We start from the raw sequence: 21250 nt of genomic DNA, 5'->3' as shown, positions 1-21250 counted from the left end.
AGAGGTATCGTTATGTCGGATAAACCATATGTCCTGGAATTATTTTAGTAGGTTTCAGTAGTATTAACTGTATTTTCCCGTTTGTTCAGATTATTTCTGGCGAATCTTTGTCAACAGTTCCTTTTAAATACGGGTCAATAAGTTCTAAAAACCTACCACTTTTTGAAGTCTTCAATGTAAAAATCCTTAAAATAAAGGCTGTCTCTTTAAAAGAAAAAAAATAATTGAGAAAACAGTCAAGGAGTATTTACAAATAAAATTTGAAAGAAAAAAAAAGAAGGGGTAGAATTAAAGGAGATAGCTCAAGTTGGCATCGCACAGAGAAAACAAATTGAAAAGATATTTTTAAGAACGATATTAAAAATGATCAGGAGAGTAAGAGTTAAGTTAAAATTACCAATGTGTTTTTTGTGATGTTAAAAAAAATTCTATAGGTATACCTCAGAGATCCTGCGTTTTTGGTTCCAGACCACCACTTTCATAAACCAAATATCGCAATAAAGCAAGTCACATGAAATTTTTGGTTTCAAAGTGCATATAAAAGTTATGTTTGTATTATACTGTAGTCTATTAAGTGTGCAATAGCATTATGTCTTAAAAACATGTACATACCTTAATTTAAAAATAACTTATTGCTAAAAAAAATGCTAACCATCATCTGAGCCTTCAGCAAGTGGTAATCTTTTGGCAACTGTAACATCAAAGATCACTCATCACGGGCTTCCCTGGTGGCGCAGTGGTTGAGAGTCCGCCTACCGATGCAGGGGACACGGGTTCGTGCCCGGTCCGGGAGGATCCCACATGCCGCGGAGCAGCTGGGCCTGTGAGCCCTGGCCGCTGAGCCTGTGCTCCGCAACGGGAGAGGCCACAACGGTGAGAGGCCCGCATACCGCAAAAAAAAAAAAAAAAAAAGATCGCTCATCACATCACCATAACAAATATAATAATAATTTAAACTTTTGAAATATTGAGAGATTTATCAAAATGTGACACAGACACACAAAGTGAGCAAATGCTGTTGGAAAAATGGTGCTGACAGATTTGTTCGTTAAAAAACCTTCAATCTGTAAAAAATGCAGTTATCTGCAAAGCACAGTAAAACGAGGTAGGCCTGTATTGTCAGCTCTGTCAAGAAAGCGGCCCAACTAGGACACTATTCCACCCAGCCCCAGCACAGCAACATTCTGGTGCCCAGATTTGGGTTAAATCTTGACAGAGCTCCTTGGAGAGTTGCTGATTCCACGTCTTTGGGCAGGAAAATTCAAGACAGGCCTGCAGTAGCATGTTGCACAAAAGCAAAAGACCATTCCAAAAGGTCTGGGGTAGAACTGATAAGGTATAGGCACCTGCTTAAAAGGACATCACCAGCCCGCTTGTGATAATTCGAACACCAAAAAGAAAAGATAGCTAATAACAGTTAAAGGAAAGGGGATGAGTCTGTAAAGGCCACAAACATCAATGAATATGAAAATAAAAAGGGCAACCAAGTGAACAAGGCAACTGATATATTGCCTTAGGGAAAGGGGAAAATAATAGAGAGACATTTTTAATCCATCTTAAGAAGTAGGGGAGGGCGGGTGTGTATGACTGTTCTCTTTCTGGCACTAATACCTTTTATAAAGCGCTGTATGAACATTTCTCTAAGTAGGGTGGCTATGAATAAGCCAACCGCATATGGAATGAGGAGGTAGGTAGAAGAACAGAAAAACCTCATGTTGTGGCCACAACTACCCCCAGGTAGGAGGAGGATCAGATCCTGGGCTGCAAAGTTAGTTATATATTGTCTTTTGTAAGCATTTAAGAGACTCTAATAGATTTGGTCTGCAAAGTTAAGAAAACTCTAATTAAATAAACCTGTAATCAAAGTTAAATGTGTAAAAGAATTTAATAAAATTTCTGAGTTTCTAATTATTAGTTGTGTGAACACATAAGTATTCATATACACATACACAATTTAATAGACCCATATGCATATATATATACATATAAGAATTTTTAAGTTATTCAATCCATTTTAAAAATGACTAAATGCTAACAATTTTGGATTAAATTACTACTGATGCAGTTATGAGTTTGCAGATAACTGCAAATTAAGATGAGTTTCTGATCTTAATTTTTTAAAACACTGCCACTACCAGCCACTGAGCTTCTGTGGCAGAAGGCAGGCTGCTAACGAACAGCTTGCTGTCAACTACCCCCTCCCAAACCATCTCCACCTCATTTCAAGCACAGGAAAAGCAGGCACCCGTCCCACCTCCAGGGAGAAGGTGGGGACAGAACAAAGGCAGGAGACGGCACCCAACAGAGACCTACAGACTCAAGTGCACCCCAGCCTGGATGCAGTCCTCATTAAAATCACTCATACATCTGAGAAGGATACAGAGAAGAAACAGAGTTCGGATATGTTGCACGGTTCCAAGTTTGCTTCCTGCAACCTGGGAGGGCTGCACGGGGCATCTCACGCCTGGGACCAGCAGGTCATGTAGCAGACGTCACAGGGTTCAAAACACAAACCAGAAGCTCAGAACACAAACCGTACCTCAGAACCACTACGGCCTGAGCCCATCACCCAGGAGGGGCGGATGGGCTACAAGCTGAGCTGTCATGTCAATTTCCCACCTGAGTCCGTTCCAACTTTGTCTTAGACATGCTGGATTCACATGAAAAGGAAAACGGTCAATCTGTACAGAATCGCTTGCCAAGCATTTCTGTTCTTAAAAGAAAAAGCAAAGATAAATCAGCATTGGAATCTGGAATGATGAGAAAGAGTGAAAGCTGGCAGGTGGCAGGTGACAAAGTAGGCCTAAGGGTCACCGGGTAATCTGCTCACTGGGATAAGTAGCTGGCTGCCCTGCTCACCAGACACTGTGCCCAGGGCTCCTGGTCCCGGTCGGTACCCTGCACGGATGTGGCTGTTTTGGACCTTCAGAGATAAGCCCCTTCAATTCTCCCGGACGCCTGGTGCCCAGGCCCACGCCTGGAGGGGAATGGCGGGGAGGCAGCGCCTTGACCGCGTGTCGCTGACATGTGGGGAGTGATGGTGCAGCCAGAGCTTCTCTGCTTCCATCTTTGACCCTGCAGGCCTCTGTGTAGCTAAAAGCAATGAAAATGGGCCCAAGGAAGAGCCCGCTCACAGGAGGAGCGAGCAAGAGAGGGGAGAAGACACAATTCCAGGGCTCACTCAGGTCCTCACCTGGAAACAAAATTGCCTGAGGTCTTGAGAGCAGCAGAAAGGACACAACCAGTACGTGGGCGTTTACGTGAGAGAAACTCACGGCAACTATTTATAAATATATTATAATGTATACATTTTAGTATTATTTTTGTTAGCAAATGATAATGAAATGTTTTCTCTGGCGATTAGATCCCTTCTCCATGCCCTGTACAACCTCCCCTGACTCCCATCTTTTACCTTTCCTTCCTTCTTTCAACCCCACCTACCACAATGTTTGTCAGTGCTTCACGTGGCACCCCTCCCGCAAACACACACACACACACACACACACACACACACGCACGCACACAGTGTTTTCTCTTAGGTCACCATCTCATATAACTTCTGACCCCTCCCTTTAGAAGGTCAGCATTGTGTGTTATTGATCCCTTTAATTTGCACAGGCTCAGTGCATATTGTGGTGCCTTTATTTTTGTTTCACTTACGATTTTAGTTAGATGAAGGCAATCTTTGGAAGGGGGCAACAAACAAAACCATCTTTCTATTCTGTACGTTGTTTTTAATTTTGCTTTGTTTTTACAAAAAAAGATAAGAAAAGAGAAAAACTTGTTTTTTAATTTGAAGAAGATGCTTTTCCATTTTCTCTTATTTAAGAAGCACCTATTTAATACAAGGCACTGGGCTGAGGACTCTGGCCTATTTGAACATGAAGTGGACATGGGCTGTACCATAATGGTTGGACTAGATCAACGGCCTTTGATTTTTTTGCCGTTGTTTAAATTAAATGTTACAAAATTAAAATGGGACGGGGAGCCGGTTTAACATGCAGGTTCCCAGACCCCATTCACTCCTCCCACACAAGCAAGGTAGACAACTCAGTGCAGGATGCCAACGGAAGGCCTCAAGGGCATCTTGTGTTGGCCCAACCTGGTGCAAAGTCCCTGGTTAGGTAATGAAAGAAAATCAATAATCAGATGTCTTTGCTTCCTTAGCCAGAAAACCTCAGCTGAAACTCAAACAAGTCAAGCTCATGAAAGATTACAGGTACATAACAGGCACTCAATAAATACCTGTTGACTGATTCATTAATCATACTTTACAGCAAAAGCAAACAGTGAGATGATATCTTGAAACTCTTATTTGCTTCATAACCTTCTCTTCTTAGGAAAAGGATTGTTCCAGATAAACTCAGAGGTGAAGTTGTCAGCAGATCATTTGCACTTGATACAGAGAGAGATTTCTTCTCTCGTCCAATGCTCCTTAACCAAAAAGTTAACAAAAAGCAGTGCTCTTAGAAAAGGAATCAGAAGGAGGCGTAACTACCTACATACCAACACGGCAACCCTCATGGCTGGTGTCCACTAAATGTTATGAGACTAGAAAAATCTACAGCACACAGAGTCATCTCCACTTGAGTTCAGGGAAGCATAACCTATAGACCACAGGACACAGGGGCAAAAATCACAGGGAAGAAGGAAACCTCATCTTGAAATTAAGCTACATCAGGCTAACTTTCACTTGGGACCGTGACCTTGAGTGAAAGAAAATGAATTTTGAATATGTTGGACACATTTTTATAAATAAATAAGCTACTGACATATTCTAAAGCTGAGGGTTTGCTTTCTTCACGTTTACTAAATGTGTTTTATTCCTAAACTAGAATTTTTTTCTTATTTAGCTTCTCTGAGAGAATGGCTAATTAAGACATAAAGTGAGACCAGACAACCTAGGTTTGAAACCCACCTTACTAGCTGTGTGATTTGGGGCAAACTCCTGAACTTCCCTGAGCCTCAGTATCCTCATCTGTAGAATAGGGATAGCAAGACGATTTTATTCAGAGGTCACTGTGAGAATTAAATGAGATACTTGTAAAGCATTAAAAAGAGTGCCTGGGGGCTTCCTTGGTGGCGCAGTGGTTACGAATCTGCCTGCCAATGCAGGGGACAGGGGTTCGAGCCCTGGTCCGGGAAGATCCCACATGCTGTGGAGCAACTAAGCCCGTGCGCCACAACTACTGAGCCTGCGCTCTAGAGCCCACAACCCACAACTACTGAGCCCACACACCACAACTACTGAAGCCCACGCACCGACAGCCCGTGCTCCGCAACAAGAGAAGACACCACAACGAGAAGCCCGCGCGCCGCAACTAGAGAAAGCCCGCGTGCAGCCACAAAGACCCAACGCAGCCAAAAATAACTAAATAAAATAAAACAGTGCCTGGCACACAGTGAGACTATCCTTTCTTCCTGTTGCACCATCGAGTCCTAAATGCTCCGTATTTATGGGTACATTTGCTGTGTGGGTCATCTTCATTTTCTGTGTTTCTCAGACTCAACAGGAGTGAAAATCCACTTGACTGTTGAAATTTGTCTGAAAAGGTCATTCTACCACCTGGTAAAGGTGGAAACCCAAAGCTTTCTTGCCTCTTCTTAACAAGCCAGGTGAGGGCCAGATTTAAAAGGCAAAGCATCGTTTCTCTCCTCTGGGGGATGACATGTAGGAAAGGGAGATGAGTTTTATCGCACCCAAGGTGTCCACTCTGATCTGTGTAGCAATGGTGTAGGTGACCCTCTTGTCCAATGGTTCTCACCTGGGGGAGCGTATCAGAACCCCCTGGGGAACCACTTACCCTGATTCCCAAAGAGAACCACTGCCCTGATTGATGCAGAAAATAAATCTAAAATGAAAGGAAGGTTTACGTTGTCTTCCCACACACCTCACAACTGATTTAATACGCTGGTGAGTCTCAGTGGTGTGAACCATGGCGTGTCCTGGGTTACACATGCAAACAAACAGATGAAATCCAAAAAGGACACCAGGTACAGAGCAGGGCTCCTAACCTCTGCTTCCACCGACCCCTGGGCCAGTCTGGCCAGGCTCACAGACCCCTCCTCAGACAAAAGATTTAGAGACGTAAAATAAAATACAAAGGACTACATAGGAAACCAATTGTATGTCAATGCAGTTATTAAAACTTCAAAAAGAAGTCTGCGATATCCATGCCTCTTTATCAATGCACATTAAATAACAAGATCAGCACATCTAATAATGAATGTAATTTCAAAGCAGTGATGAGTAAAGACCTTATTTCTTCTGTATCTGCTTCTTCTGTAGCATGACATGAAAATATCTGTGATTTCTACTGGTGGCAAAGTCACAGGCCCTGGTAATACCACTGTGCTTTGTTTTGTCTATGTTCACAATGAAAGTAAGTGCTGCATTTCAGTTAGAAGTTTATGAAATTAAGCATGTAATTTTTTTTCCTTTACAAGTTAACAGAACTCCAATTTCTCTCTACAGACTCTTTGGGGGTCCCAGGACCTCAGTTTGAAAGCCCTGCTCTAGAGGGCGCTGTATTTAAGTTAAGAGTTAACGCTTGATCGTTCATTTAATTGATATTTAGCAAATACCCACTTTGCTCTAAGCGCACGTACCACAGAAGAAAATACAGAATTAAGGTTAGACTTGAAGGCAACCATGCTCTAAGAACTTTCGGAATCTCTGCTCAATGTTTATTTTGATTTTCTAATTTTATTATAATTTGTGTTATGCACTGCCAAATCCAGCAGGATTTTTTTTCTCTCTCTCCTTTAAATATATCACTAGAAGCAAAACAAACAAATAATAACAAGCCACAATGTCTGTTCAAGTATACTGTTAAAAGGATGTTAGAAGCTATAGATCAGTGCTACGGAATAAATACTATGAGCCCTCCACACCTCAATTTCTTTGATAATAAAATCAGCCTGGCCCAAACTGTAGACATTTTACACGGATGAGATGAGCCAATTCATATGAAAGGTCTCTGACAACAGTGAAGTATTATCCTTGGGTGGTGTTCCAATCATACTGTGAATGTAAGTGATTAATCAGTGTGTGTATGAGGGACCCGGCAGCCTCCCTCAGCAGAAATGGCCAAGCGGAGTCCTGCAGGATCATAGGAGGGTCTGTTAAGGAAGAGTAAGTAACACACAGGGATTTCTGGAAAAATAACTCTGCTGTGAATTCTACTGTGAAGCAGTCTGGAGAAACCAAATACGAAACCTACCAGGGAGGTCACCCAGGACGCGGTTTTCCACACAATACCACATGTCCCTGGGCATACAGATACCGTGAGTAAACAAAAGTGACTTGTAATGAGCCTCCTCTAGGCTACAAGATACACTGGAAGTTCTGAAGCGTCAACTTGACCATTAGTTCAAGTCTAATGTGCTTCATCTCTGCCCTGGTGTAGACTATTCTATTTTTACTCCTATCAAAACTGACCGTCTGCAGTGCTCACAAACAGACTGTAGGGTTTGCATGAAGTATAAAAACACAGGCCAATTTAAACAAAATTCCTTCCTTACTAATATCTAATAGAGAAAAATGTGAAAATAGCCCAGATACATGCTAAAGAAGAAACTTGCAAGTTCGACTTGTTTATTATTAATGACTTCACAAATTCAAGAATATTGGAGATTGGTTTGTATTAGCAAAAATAATTACAGAAAACTTCACAGATGCACAAAACGCTGGGTTTTTTTCCCCCACTTTATTTATTTATTTATTTATTTTGAATAAGTCGGTTTTGAACCAAGTTATCTCGAAGTAGAAGCAGGACTGCTGTACTCTTTTTTTTTTTTTAAAGGTGACACAATGATACATGGATATGTAAATGATGTCACTTTCAAAGTGACATCACTAATTTAGACTAGGTTCAAATTAACTTGAATTTTAAGTCAGGAGGGTCAAAACAAAAGAGAACTGGTCTTCCCAATCTCACAGGGCTGCCGTGAATTTCTAAAGAGAAAAATTACATCAAAATTACATCTTGAGTGAACATCAGAGATATCATTGGTATGTTGTAAATCAACTAGACCTCAATCTAAAAACAAAAAAAGCAATATCACTGGTGTGAATTTTTTAAATTATCGTATATTTTTCAAACCTGCAAAATCAAGTTTCACATCCTTGTCATCACAAACACACTGAAAGAAGCCCCACCTAGTGTACTGCTCACCCTAACAGGTGTCAGCTCTGCAGCCCACGGCAGGACCAGTTTGCTGCTGCAGCAACATTTTGCCTCTCCTGAATAACCAGCTTAGTGGGCTTTCACACAGAAATCAGCAGCCTTGATATGTCAGGCTATGTCCTATAAACACTGAGCAGCCTAGAGATTCCCAATACCTTGGGTTTTAAATGCAGACAAGCTCCTCTCCAACGCAAGTTTCTAAGGATTTACATGGAAGGAAATGGGAGCATTTTTTTTTTTGGCCCTGGCTAGGGAAGTCCCTGGGAGCATTTTCTTTTTTTTTTTTCCATCTTTTTTTTTGTTGTTGTTAGTAAACTTTTATTTAGTTAGTTTTTGGAATTTTATTTATTTTTTTTTATACAGCAGGTTCTTATTAGTTATCTATCTTATACATATTAGTGTATATATGTAAATCCCAATCTCCCAATTCATCCCACCACTGCCCGCCCCCGCCCCGCTTTCCCCCCTTGGTGTCCATACGTTTGTTCCCCATATCTGTGACTCCATTTCTGCCCTGCGAACGTGGGAGCATTTTCTATTCTTCAATATGGTTAAGAGAAAGCTGGTTTAAATGAAAACTCATCCTTGTCCCCACTACTCTGACATTTCTATCCAGAAGACTCAAAGTCAAGGCCTTTTATGGGGCTAAATCCCACAGCCGCATTTCTTCAAGTACTTTCCACAGATGGCAGGCTGCAAGATGCAGCGGCCAGGACAAGCGCTCACGTGCGGCCATGGCTAAGGAGGACAGGGCATCACAAGAAAGGGGAATCACTCACGGAAGTACTTCAGCGTCTCCTCAATCTGCTCGGTCGTGAGGTCAATGTTGGCATCTGGAGAAATGAGGGGGGTATGAAGCCAGTCGTCGTGGTCATAACCGTAGATGGTGTCAGCTCTTAGCTTGTAATGGGGCAGCTGCTCCTCCAGCAGGCTGATGATCTCAACTTCCGGAAGATCAGTGCTGTTGCACACGTCTGGAGGGGACAAGATGGAGAGATGAAAGCCCGACCTGGTGGTGGCCCCGCCGCTGCTGGTGGCCTAACCCTGGGGCCTACAGCCAGTGTCTTGGCTACTTACCCGCAGCACAGAGAGGCCAGATGAGGCCACATCAGAGATCCTTTTCCAATTTAAATTCTACTCTTGAAACTAGGAGTTATGCATGCTTACTGCCAGACCTACCTGAAATAGTTCCTGCTTGTTTAGCTGCCCACTTTCTGTGATGTAAAGCCAAATTTCTTGTGCTTTCACCATTTGGGCTAAGTCTTTCTTTCCAACCCTTTCTCTGGCCATTCTCTCAATGACTCTACAATTAAGCCAAACCAGTTATAATTTCACCAATATGCCAAACTTCTTCCTGCCACTATTCAAATCGTGTCTCCACAGAGATAAGATTTTGCCTTTGTTTAATTCATTCATTCACCTGTTCATCCTCCTGCATTTCCTTCCATCCACCGATCCATCCATCCATCACCATCCAACTACATCCTGAGTCCCACAGTCACAGGAGACACGATGCTAAATGCAACAGTCATGGTCCTGCCTTTGCAATGCTTGTATCCTCATGGGGCTTCCAGCCATTAAACCAACAAGTGCCCCTCCGTCAAGGCACAGCTCGAATACCACCTCTCCCCCGACAGAATGGTGTTTTGAGCATACCAGGCAGTATTAACCTGTCTTCCTCAGGAAGAATGTGGACACCTTTGCCCAGAAGAAGGGCTATGCCAGAGACTTACCAAAATCCCCATCTCCTTCGTATTTAATAAGAAGGCTGCACGGCGGCCAAAAAAATTATGGAATCACAGGTAAAGAGAGCGTTCAGCGGCCAACTTCCCCCCTTCTGGGGCAGGAGCCCAGGGAAAGCACCTGCTAGCTGCCCCCCCCCCAAACCTCCTACCACTCCACGCTAACCGTTCTTGCTTAACTCAACATATAAAGCTTCACTGCAGGACATTTCGACTCAGGAAGTCCACATGGCTTTTCAAGTGCTTGTGGAAAGAGTTATAAGTGGAAAGTAAAGACATCTCAAATTTTACTTGGAGCTCTGGGGACTGGAGGGGGACATGTGAACGCTCAGGATTCTCTGTCTCATGTGGGAAATGTCACAGCCAGCGCACTTGGCATTTCAGCCAGCCCCCACCAGGCTGGAGCTGCTCAGACACTCTGCAAAGGTCTGCGGAGAACAGAGAGATGCCCTCCCCTCGGTCAGGGCCAGCAGCCCAACCTCAAGGCAGAAGATGTCTCATATCTCTTTATCATCTCCCACCAACGACAAAACACCCTCCAAAAGGCTCCAGCTGAGCTCCTAACTAAGGAAGTACTTCCTCGTCTCACAGTCGAGTGGGGAGTAAGTTCCCACAAAGCTCATCTCGAGGTGAGGCCTCACAACCATAAAATGACGAGCATCTGGCTGAGGGGATACAGGGTCAAGGAGGGATGACACCCAAACGATGGCATCTCTTGGCTAACCATAGATCTGCTCCACAGAAGCCCACGCCAGCCTGTCCCTAGGAGAACGGGCAGGGTACCAACACATTCCTGCGTGACGCTCCCACACGACAGGCTAGAATCTTCTGGTGTCACTGCCATTTGGTGGTGGGAAAGGCAACGGACTCCAAAAAATAAAAATAAAATCCCTTCTAAGAACACCGTGTTACTTGTGAGCACACTGGCAGCTGCTCAAACGCTGAGACTCCCCTGTCCTTCCAGGCTCCCAGGGCTGAAGGTCAACATATTTACAGTGTGGGTCCTTGTGCCCGAGAGGTATCGTTTTCCTTAAAGCGTATGATGACCAGCGAGATCAAGTATCCAAAGGTGAGGCTGTGTCAAAAAGCCTTTTTAAAAAACTCTGAATGTTTGATTTTTCCGTAATGTGACCCGCCATGTAAACGTCAACAAGTTTTCAGCTGTGTGGCAGGCCCAGAGAATTAGGAGACGATTATAAAGACTGCCCAGGGAGCTTTCCTGGACCCTGGCTGCAGGGCTAGGGGCCCCAAGGACCCCCTGTGGAGCGGGACACCACCTCTGCCACATGGAGAAGACACATCTGAGGCCTGAGGTTGGGTAAACATAATATGAGAGCCTTTGAGAATTCCCCCGGAGTGCTTTCACCGTGCCAAGAACCAAGCCAGGAGCCTTCAGTGCATTCTCTGACCCTCCCGGCAACCCGCGACGTAGCTAATATTTGCTCTGACTGATAGGTGAGGAAGCTGATTCACAGGAGCTGTGGCATATCTTGTAGGGCAAGGTCACCTGGCTAAATAAGTGGTAGACTGTGTACGAGAAGCCTCAGCCGTCTGACTGTGAGCTGTGCCCTTCCCTCTGCCATCTGCTGCCCGTCTCCCAGGCGAGAGCACTAGAAATGCTGGGGGATTCCCAGGCTATTCTCAACAGGAAGTTTTCGTTCTCAACAGGTACAGATTTCATAAGTATGGTAGAGGTGTCCAACTAAACACACTGACAAATCAGGGAGGTGTCTGGATGATTTTTCCTTCCAGAGCGTAGGAAGTAGAGACAAGAACTGAAGTAGCTTGTCTGCCAACCCACCCCCACCCCTGCCGCTTACTCAAGCTCAGTGCGTGAAAGGGCACTGCTGGCCTCACCTGGAGGAAAGGAACCTCTGAATGCTCTCTACGGTCATCATTTCTCCACTGCTCCAGCTCACACTATTAACAAGCTATATACCATGTAGTCTCGGGTAAGTCTCAAATGAAGGGCATCCACCTCCTGAGTGAACCCAGGCCCCGAAAGGTCCATGGCTTCTGGCAGATCGACAGCAACAGCAGCCCGGAACCCACCGACCCCCAGCCTGGCAAACCATCGAAGGCCAGGCTCACCCAGGCAAGTCGGGTGGACTTAGGCTCAGCATCCTCCCCTTCTCCAATTACAACAGCCCCATGGATGCTGGCTCCATCTGTGAAAGACACTTTTAAAATCACAGTATTGCCCTGCTTTAAAAACCTCCCAGCTCCCTATAAAGTGCTTCATGATTCAGCCCGCACTTTCCCAAGACAAGAGTCTACTGACTGCTTCCCGATATCCAATTTCTGCTTCTTTCTTTCGGTAAAGTCACCCCGAAGGTGTGGCTGGGCACGTGGCCACGCAGCTAAAAACTACATTTTCCACCTTTCCTTGCAGTAAGGTCAGTCCACATGCCTGGTTAACAGGATGTAAACAGAACTTCCGAGTCAGACCCTATCCAACTGTCGAAATGCAGAGATGGGGTGGTGCTGGAGGAGACGCCTTCAACTGTATAAGTAAAGGCAGCACCTAGGGGGTTACCAGAGCAAACCTGGGTGCCTCGGACAAGCGGATAGGGGCAGCACTCCTGGGCCATCTACCACTTGGACTTGTAAGAGAGAAAGAAATACACATCTACCTTATTAAAGCCACTTCTCAAGTATCCCTTCAGTGAAGCCACACCAACTTTTTGCCATCCTCCAAACACATTTTTGCACAAACCTTGGTTTGGACACCAGCTGTTCTAGCTGTCTGGAATGCCCTTCCCTGCCAGCAAACTCCATTGCAAAATATCACTCACATTCACCCCATATTTCAAGCTTCCCTTGACCTCTCCCCTCTGGCTATGTGTTTAGTAGAGATTATTTCACTACAATGTGACATGCGTTTTCTAACAGAGAGTCCCTGGGGAGGAGCTCTGAATTACCCCTTAACATCTAACCCAGCCCTCAGCATCACGCTGGGCAACAGGAAGTGCTCCGTAAGCGCTGGATGAATGATGGGAAAAAGGGAGGAAGAATCAGCAACGGGTGGCAAGCCTAGTCGGACAAACACCCAGCCTTTAGCATGGGGGAGGTGGAGCCATCTAGTGTCCATGTCTTTTCAAGTCTCACTCAGTATCTCCGTCCAGCACAGAGGAAAGTCCCCACGGGGAAGTGAATGTCGCCTCAACCACTCAGCAAACGCAAATCCAATCCAACGTCCAGCATTCTTATAGCACCACCCTGGGAGCAGAATGTAAGACCTCTTTTCATCTCTTCAGAGCTATAACCCTTCCTAGCTTTCTCCAAGGCATAAGGTTTGAAGCGGGTCCTCCTGTCCAAGGATGGGGGCTTCACTGAGGGCTGTGGGAGGTGGGAGAGGGCCCTGAGGGTCTGGGGCTGTAGGTCCAGCTATGTCTACTCTCCACCTGACTTGGGCTAGATCCATAGCCCCCAGAGGGGGCTTGAAGGAGACCCCCTCCATCTAAGCATTTGCACTGATGCAAAGGTGACACGCCAGGTTCATGAAACGTGCCAGGCGTCCCAGATGATGCATACACTTTACAGCAGAGACTGCAGCTCTAAATTAGTGTCCAACATTTAAAAATCAGAGAATCTCATGCAGAAATACAGATCCCTAGCCTGTTGGAAAAAGCCAGCATACCTAGGACCACACAGTTATAGGCTCTGAGTGGTGGCCACCTCCAGATGGGCGGGGGGTAGCTCCACTGGGGTTTCTAGGCCTTCTGCCTGTACACAGGAGCTGAGGGCGCTGGGCCCAGGAGAACAGAGAGCTGCAAGGGAGAGGAGGACAGTATCCTGAACACTCCCCCAGGCTCCGGAGATCCTAGGAAAAACAGCAGGGGGAGAGGCGAGGATAAAAGGAAGGAGAGAGTGCAGTGCTGGACAAAGGGGAAAAGCTTGGCCAGAGAAAATCTGGCAAAATCAAAGTCAGAGAGGAACAGAAGGGCACAGGAAAGGAGGAAGGAGGAAAGCCAGACCCTGAGGCAGGCCAGCCAGCACCACGACTGCCACCTGCTGGCAAGTGCCTGAGGCCCTGGATGCAGCAAGAGCTGCTCCAGGAGTTTGGAGAACGGGCTCCCAGCCCTGGCCCTGCCTCCAACTTCGCCATGTCACCTGCAAGTCGCGTCTTGGTTTATCTGGGACTTTGTCTCTCCATCTGTAGAACAAAGGCATCAGGTTGCAGAAAAGCTCTTTTTCTACCCAAAATGTCTCTGAGCCACCAGGCTGTGTCTGGGGGTGGCCGCCACTCCCAGCACACCCCGCCTCCACCGAGGGGGGCCCATAGCACCTGGATATGCCGACTTCTTCTGAGAGGGCGGGGATCCGTATTTTTACATAAGATTCCCTGATTTTTAAATGTTGGACGCTAGCTGAGAATTCTGTAAATACCTGAGGTCAAATTAAACACATGTGCCTCCGGTTTGCACGCCGGGGTTTCCCATCCTGGTGTCTAACTCTGGGCCTTGGGAGAAGGTTCCAGACTGCACTAAAGGTGACAAGCAAAGAACGTGACCCCAGCCCGCGCTTGAAGAAGTTCTGGCTAGGGTCCTAAGCCCCTGTCGTTACCCATAAACCTTGGCAGTGACTGCAAACCCACAGCCATGTTTTAAAGTCTTCACAAGACGAGACAGCTCACCTACTCAGCCGCCTGCAAATCATTCTGTACAGACTTGGAAACAACGCCTTTTTCTGGAGTTACTAGGATTAAAGGGCATAGGCTCAGAGACTCACACACAGGCCATACTGGTGCCAGGGACACACCTGATACTTTGCAACTGGTATCTGCCAGACGTCCTTCTGGAAAATTCTTCTCTATCATAGGGTCACATAGTTAAGAGCCTCACCTAAGCTTCGTCGGGGAACTCAGTGTTAGTAATTATTCTCTAGAATACCACAAAAGTTGTGATTTCACCAACTACAAAGGGACCTTTAGAACTAGAAATCACTGGCTCGTCATTTAATAGAAGAGGGCTGCACTCAGAGAGGCTGAGGAGGTGGCTGAACGTCACAGAGCAGCCAGTAACAGACGTGAGACCGAGGCACGGTCCGCTGCATGGCCCCCCGCACCAGGAGCCTCAGGAAGCGGCAGGACCACCCCGCAGGCTGACATTCTCCACTGTTTACCCAGCACCTTGCCTGGTAACCAGTAAAATGCTCAATAAACATTTTGCTGAACGATACAAACCACTTGTATCTATTCCTGCATTTCACTTACTCTCACAAACCAGCAGGCAGAGCAGGGTGAAGGGCAGGAACACATTTACAAACCAGGAAACCATGGTCCCAAAGGTTACACGAGGAGCCCAAGTCATTCCACTAGGAAGTGACTGAGCACACACACCCCTGCCCCCCAACACCGTCCCCCCAACTCTAATCCACACACGACTCGCTGCTACTCTCTGCGGCCCCTTGAGAGGATCACCTAGGGAAGGAACCTGCAAGAAAGCATTTCTCCTCCCTTCACTCGTTTGTGGGCATTTCAGCAGAACTGGGGGACCCTCCCGAGAACTGAGCCTGGGGTGATGGTGCCCCGGGGCAGACAGCACTTCTGTAATGGGCTCTTTATATGCTCCTTCGGTTCTACCGCAGACCTTCTGTGCCAGGATCTATGAGGGTGGGATCCAGGAGCTGGCTTTTACGTCAAGTTCTCCAGGGGGATCTCGCCCATCAACATTTGAGCGTTGACAGCCCCTTGTGATTTCCATTAACTAAATTTGCTTTCTTTAAAAAAAACTGATAAATAAGGCCTGTGGCTCAACGTTCAAACGGTCTAAAAGGGCAACGTGGTCCCCTCGCGCGTCCCTCCCACGCACCTGCACTCTCCCCACTTCCACCCGAGACTTCTCAGACCCCTCCCCAGGGCTGGCGTGAGCTCACACCCAAGCCAGCCTCTCCCAGCCCTGCCACTTACAGAAGGGGACACTGAGGCCCTGCCAGAGGTGCGGGGACCTGGGCGAGGTCTCGTGGCTGAGCAGTGTTGGCACCGGACGCCAGGTCTCCCGATGCCTTCCTGTCCCCACCATCCTGAGTTCACCTCCCGACACACTACCTCCTGCTCACATTCCAGCCCCACAAGGACATGACGGGGACAAGATTTCTCTTCTCTTCCTTGAGGCCTCGCTGTGAGCAGTAACCAGTGTCTCCAGAGACATTCGCATGGAAGCAGAGAGGCCAAGGTAATCAGGATTCAGAGAGAGAAACAAAACCTGACGCTGGAAGGGCCGTGGCCTTACCTGCCACCAGAAGTGACTCTTTCTAAGAAACAGGATAAACAATGACCCCGGTTCAGTTCCACACAGATGGGGTGTCAGGTTCTGAGCGGTGGCTTGATCACACACGACACCAGCTCCCCATGACAGCAGCACAAACGGAGACGGCCGAGCCGCCCAGCGGCCGCCTTCACGAGCAGGGTCTCCAACACAAGGCTGAAGTGCCGCCTCGTGCAACTGAATGTGGCCCCGTCCACTCAGACTCGCCAGCGTGTTGTGCAACCAGAGGGCAGGAAGAGGCGGGACAAAGCAAAGTCAGAAGAACCCTGCTATGGAGGCCCCCGGATGTCAAACTGATTGCAGTGTTTTGCAGAAATAGTGACTCCAATGGGCTTGGCACAGAAATCTACAAAAGCAGACGATACCACGTTACAAGATAGATTGATTCTAACACTAAGACATAAAGCTAGAACTGCACAGAAATTTTATTTTAAAAGGAAAAATTAATGTGTTAATTTTGAGTTAAACCTGCAGGAAAATGCTCAAAAAATGGGGTGGGGTGGGGTGGATTAATATTCATTTGAATTTGTTTTACTAGGAAATAAATAGAAAAAAATACTTTGGTTTTCCAGTTTTCTTGATAATTTCTCTTAAAAGCGTACATATTATATATCTTATAATTATTAAATTACCAGGCGAAAATATTTACATGAAAATAGCCAGTGTCAGTGTGATTGTAATTAATGCGCTCACAGCTGAATTAGTGTTTAGACAGATGGAGCTGGTGGAAATTGGAACGACACTTGCAGTAAACGGTTTGACAGCATGTTTGGAGAACCAAAATTCTGCCATGACCCTCAAACAAGTAATCTCCCATATGGGATTAAAAATGCGAGCGGAATCCAAAAAATCTGAAGGGCAAAATACATAAGTGTGTTTATAGTACATACCTGATAAAGTTAAAAACATGCACAACCAGGTTCCTTGAAAAGTTAAACAGAATTACCATATGATCCAGCAATTCCGCTTCCAGGTATATACCCAAAAGAAGTAAAAGCAGGGACGTGACCAGATATTTGTACACCGGGTTCATAGTAGCATTATCACAATAGCCAGAAGGTAGAAGCAACCCAAGGGTCCATTAGTGGATGAACAGATAACAAAATGTGGTAGATATGTACAATGGAATATTATTCAGCCTTACAAAGGAAGGAAATTCTGACATAAGCTACAATATGGATGGACCTTGAGGACGTTACACCAAGTGAAACAAGCCAGTCACAAAAGGACAGACACTCTGAATCCTCCTGTGGGGGCTGTTAGAGGAATCAAATTCAGAGACGGAACGCAGAAAGGTGGCTGCCAGGGGCTGGAGGAGCGGCGAAGAGGAATCTGTGTTTAATGGGTGCAGTTGCATCTGGGGAAGATGATGAAGTTCTGGAGATTTACAGAGGTGATGTGTGCACAACAAGGTGAAGTGTACACTTAAAAATGGCTAAAATCGGGCTTCCCTGGTGGTGCAGTGGTTAAGAATCCACCTGCCGATGTAAGGGACCTGGGTTCGAGCCCTGGTCCGGGAAGATCCCGCATGCCTCGGAGCAGCTAAGCCCGTGCGCCGCAACTACTGAGCCTGCGCTCTAGAGCCCGCGAGCCACAACTACTGAAGCCCGCGCGCCTAGGGCCCGTGCTCCACAACGAGAGAAGCCACCGCAATGAGAAGCCCGCGCACCGCAGTGAAGAGTAGCCCCCGCTCGCCTCAACTAGAGAAAGCCTGCGCGCAGCAAAAGACCCAGCACAGCCAAAAAAAGAAAGGCTAAAATGGTAAACTTTATGTTATGTATGTTTTACTATTATTTTTTTAAAATAAATAAAAGATGACCACTCTACTCATGTTATCTCCCAATGTACGGTTTTTGTTGGTTCTGGTTACAAAGTCACATAACTCCTGTTCTTTCTAGTGTCCCATTTTGTAGAACACAAAGTTTTTCAGAAGCAAATACATTGTGCTACAGCAAGAATGCCTGTATAAAGTTTAATTTTTGTGCAGTCAAATTTTTTTCCACCAGTTTTACTGAGATATAATTGACTTACAGCACTGTATTAAGTTTAAGGTGGACAGCATACTGATTTGACTTACACACATCATGAAATGATTATCACAATAAGTTTAGGCAACATTCATCACCTCATATAGATACAAAATTAAAGAGAGAGAAAAAAATGTTTCCGTGTGATGAAAACTCTTAGGATTTACTCTCAACAACTTCCATATATAACAACAGAGTTAATTATATTTATCATGTTGTACATTACACCCCTAGTACTTATTTATCTTATAACTGGAAGTTTGTACCTTTTGACAGCCTTCATCCAGCGCTCCCTCCCCCGAAGCACCCATCCCCCCCTTTGGTAACCACAAATGTGATCTCTGTTTCTATGAGTTTTTGCTTGTTTGTTTCTGAAGTACAACTGACCTACAACACTATGTTAGTTCCTGTTACACAACATCGTAATTCAATATTTCTATATATTTCAAAATGATCACTAGGATAGGTCTAGTCACAGTCTGTCACCAACCAAAGATACTACAAAACTACTGACTATACTCCCCACACTGTACATTTCATACCGTACATCATTTGTTTTGCAACTACAAGTTTGTACCTCTTAATCTCCCCTTGATCATTTTCTTTGTAATCCTAGCCTTTGGATGGCCTTCCCCATCTCAAGATTACTAAAATATCCAGCAATATTTACTTCCAGCACTTCTATGGCTTCATTCTTAACATTCTATCTTTGAATCACCTGGATTTTATTGGGTTTGAAGGAGCTATATAGGGATCCAGCTGTACTTTTTACAAGGATAACAAACAACAGCAATAATAATGGCAAATGTTTATGGATGCTACCATCTGCAAGCATTTATCTCCACTGACTCATTTAAACTTCCCAACAGCCCTAAGAGTGGAGACTATTATCATCCTCACTTTACAGAAGGGGAAACTAAGGCACAGAGGTTAAGTAACTGGACCCACATCACGCGGTAAGTATTAGACCTGGCTTTCTCACGCAGAGTCTGGACCCATTGGCCATAGCCACCACCCACGCTGCCTCTGGCCCTCTGGCCTCACTGATTAAATAATTCTTCCACGTAACTCTCTTTTCTCTAAATTCTCCTCCTCCTCCCAACTTCCACTCTCTTGAGTATTTTGCTTTGAGACTTCCTAAAACATAGCACATCGCTAAAGCTTTACTTTTGACCCATTCAGAGACTTTGTCTTCAAATGTCAGACGTCACTCATCTTACTTTTGTCCTGCCTCCTGGTGGTTCTACTCTCGAGGTTCTGTTAGTTACCTGTCTTTTGTTTTATAGAATATGTGTCACCAGATTCTTTTTTTTTTTTTCCCTAGTGATTTAGGGCTGAGTTTCCTCCAAGTGCTGGGAATAGAGGGTGGCAGGCACTAGGCAGGGTGGCCTCCAGCTATGAGTTACCATCACCATTTACCCTTTTGTTTGTTTTGTTTGTTTGTTTTGCGGTAAGCAGGCCTCTCACTGCTGTGGCCTCTGCCATTGCGGAGCACAGGCTCTGGACGCGCAGGCTCAGCGGCCATGGCTCACGGGCCCAGCCACTCCGCGGCATGTGGGATCTTCCCGGACCGGGGCACGAACCCATGTCCCCTGCATCGGCAGGCGGACTCTCAACCACTGCGCCACCAGGGAAGCCCACCATTTACCCTTTGAGCTATGCAAATATCATCATTTTCTTATGGGGGTCATGTTGTGAAAGACAAGGAAACACTGATTTGGAAGGTTCACACTCTATCTTTAAGATATGACACCTTATGATATCACATCAAAGAGGCATGGTAGACACTGCTAGTGGCTTCCCAACCACCCATACTCTCCTACTTTCCTTAGTATCAAAGACCTGGGAAGTCTACATTTCTCAGCCTCCCTCCTAGCAAGGTATGACCAAGAGCGTTAAGTTCTGGCCATTGAGATTTAAGCAATGGAATGGTGAGGCTTTCCCAAAGGCTGCCTTCCTACAGCCTGGAACTTGGACATGATAGCTGGAGCTTCAGCAGCCTTCTAAGACCATGAGGTGACCTTAAGGATAGAAACCACGAGTATGGTGGAAATGAAGGACAGGAGGAGCCCAGGCCTTTGAGGACAGGAGGGCCACACCAGCACTGCAGAGCCTCCCTCTGAACTTCTTTTACGTGAAAGAAAAATAAATCCTATCAGGTGAAGGCACTGTTCTATGCAGCTAAGCTTAAGCCTTGCTGATACAGGTAGTTACCTTTAAATTACTAGGAGGTAAATCTGTATTTCTCTCATTATCTGTAGCAAAAATAGGATAACTTGCTTATACTTCACCTCACTAATCTTCCTCCCCCCTCTTAGGTTGTGTTGCTCTAATCTGGGGGTTCAGATCCAATTTCCTGTTTTCAAATTATTAACTCTTTACACTTAACCTTTGCTTTCTGGTTTCCAAAAACATTTACACCCAATATTTACAGTTAGACTCTCAAAGACCTTCAAGGCAGCCTGAGCAGCCACCAGAGTTCAGGGCCCAATCCTTCTGTCTATCCTCTCCTCCCCAAAGTCAGCCCTTACCAAGGAACAAAGGAAGTCAGTTAGCATAAGGGATAAACTTTGAGATAAAGACTTATGTGCCAAATCACAGAAACTTTATTTTATTAATAGAACAAAATTTTGTGAACCCGAAATTCCTGCTGTGCCTCTACCATTCAATGCAGTCAACTGTCTTATTGTTAATCTAAACTAACTTCCGGAACAGGAAATTCTGTTTATAAATGAACAATAGTTACTTTTTCAGAACATCACATGAGATCATCTGGATATTAAAAGATTTCAAACTCATCCAAAAACAGATCACTACAGCCTGATAATAAACAGTTAAAACAGATGAAACAATAAAACCTGGGCGTGAAACGATTCCACGTTACTTGAACCAGGTTTCAAACCAACACAAATGTAAACTCAAAATGTAGAAAATTACAAAGGATAACCTCCTACAAAGAAGAATACACATGAAGAAATATAAGCCTTTGTTAAATATAAATAAATAAAGGAAAAAAAATTAAA

The 21250-nt window shown here is 45.3% G+C and overlaps 1 protein-coding gene across 16 annotated transcripts in view; it reads right to left on the bottom strand.

Moving 5' to 3' along the window:
- TRAK1 (trafficking kinesin protein 1) overlaps positions 1-21250 on the bottom strand; it is a 104288-nt gene that overhangs the window by 68527 nt on the left and 14511 nt on the right. For all 16 annotated transcript variants that reach the window (XR_009542859.1, XM_060162242.1, XM_060162237.1 and 13 more), the window contains exon 2: positions 8969-9163. Coding sequence is in view for 13 of the 16 variants with exons in the window: in XM_060162237.1 (XP_060018220.1) it covers positions 8969-9163 (195 nt within the window). In the remaining 3 variants the exon portion in view is untranslated. The remainder of the gene's footprint in view (positions 1-8968; positions 9164-21250) is intronic.

Source organism: Lagenorhynchus albirostris, chromosome 10, assembly GCF_949774975.1.
Source record: "Lagenorhynchus albirostris chromosome 10, mLagAlb1.1, whole genome shotgun sequence".
Classification (NCBI taxonomy): Eukaryota; Metazoa; Chordata; class Mammalia; order Artiodactyla; family Delphinidae; genus Lagenorhynchus; species Lagenorhynchus albirostris.
The sequence above is the reverse complement of the archived record's forward strand: the minus strand, read 5'-3'. Positions and strand labels throughout refer to the sequence as shown.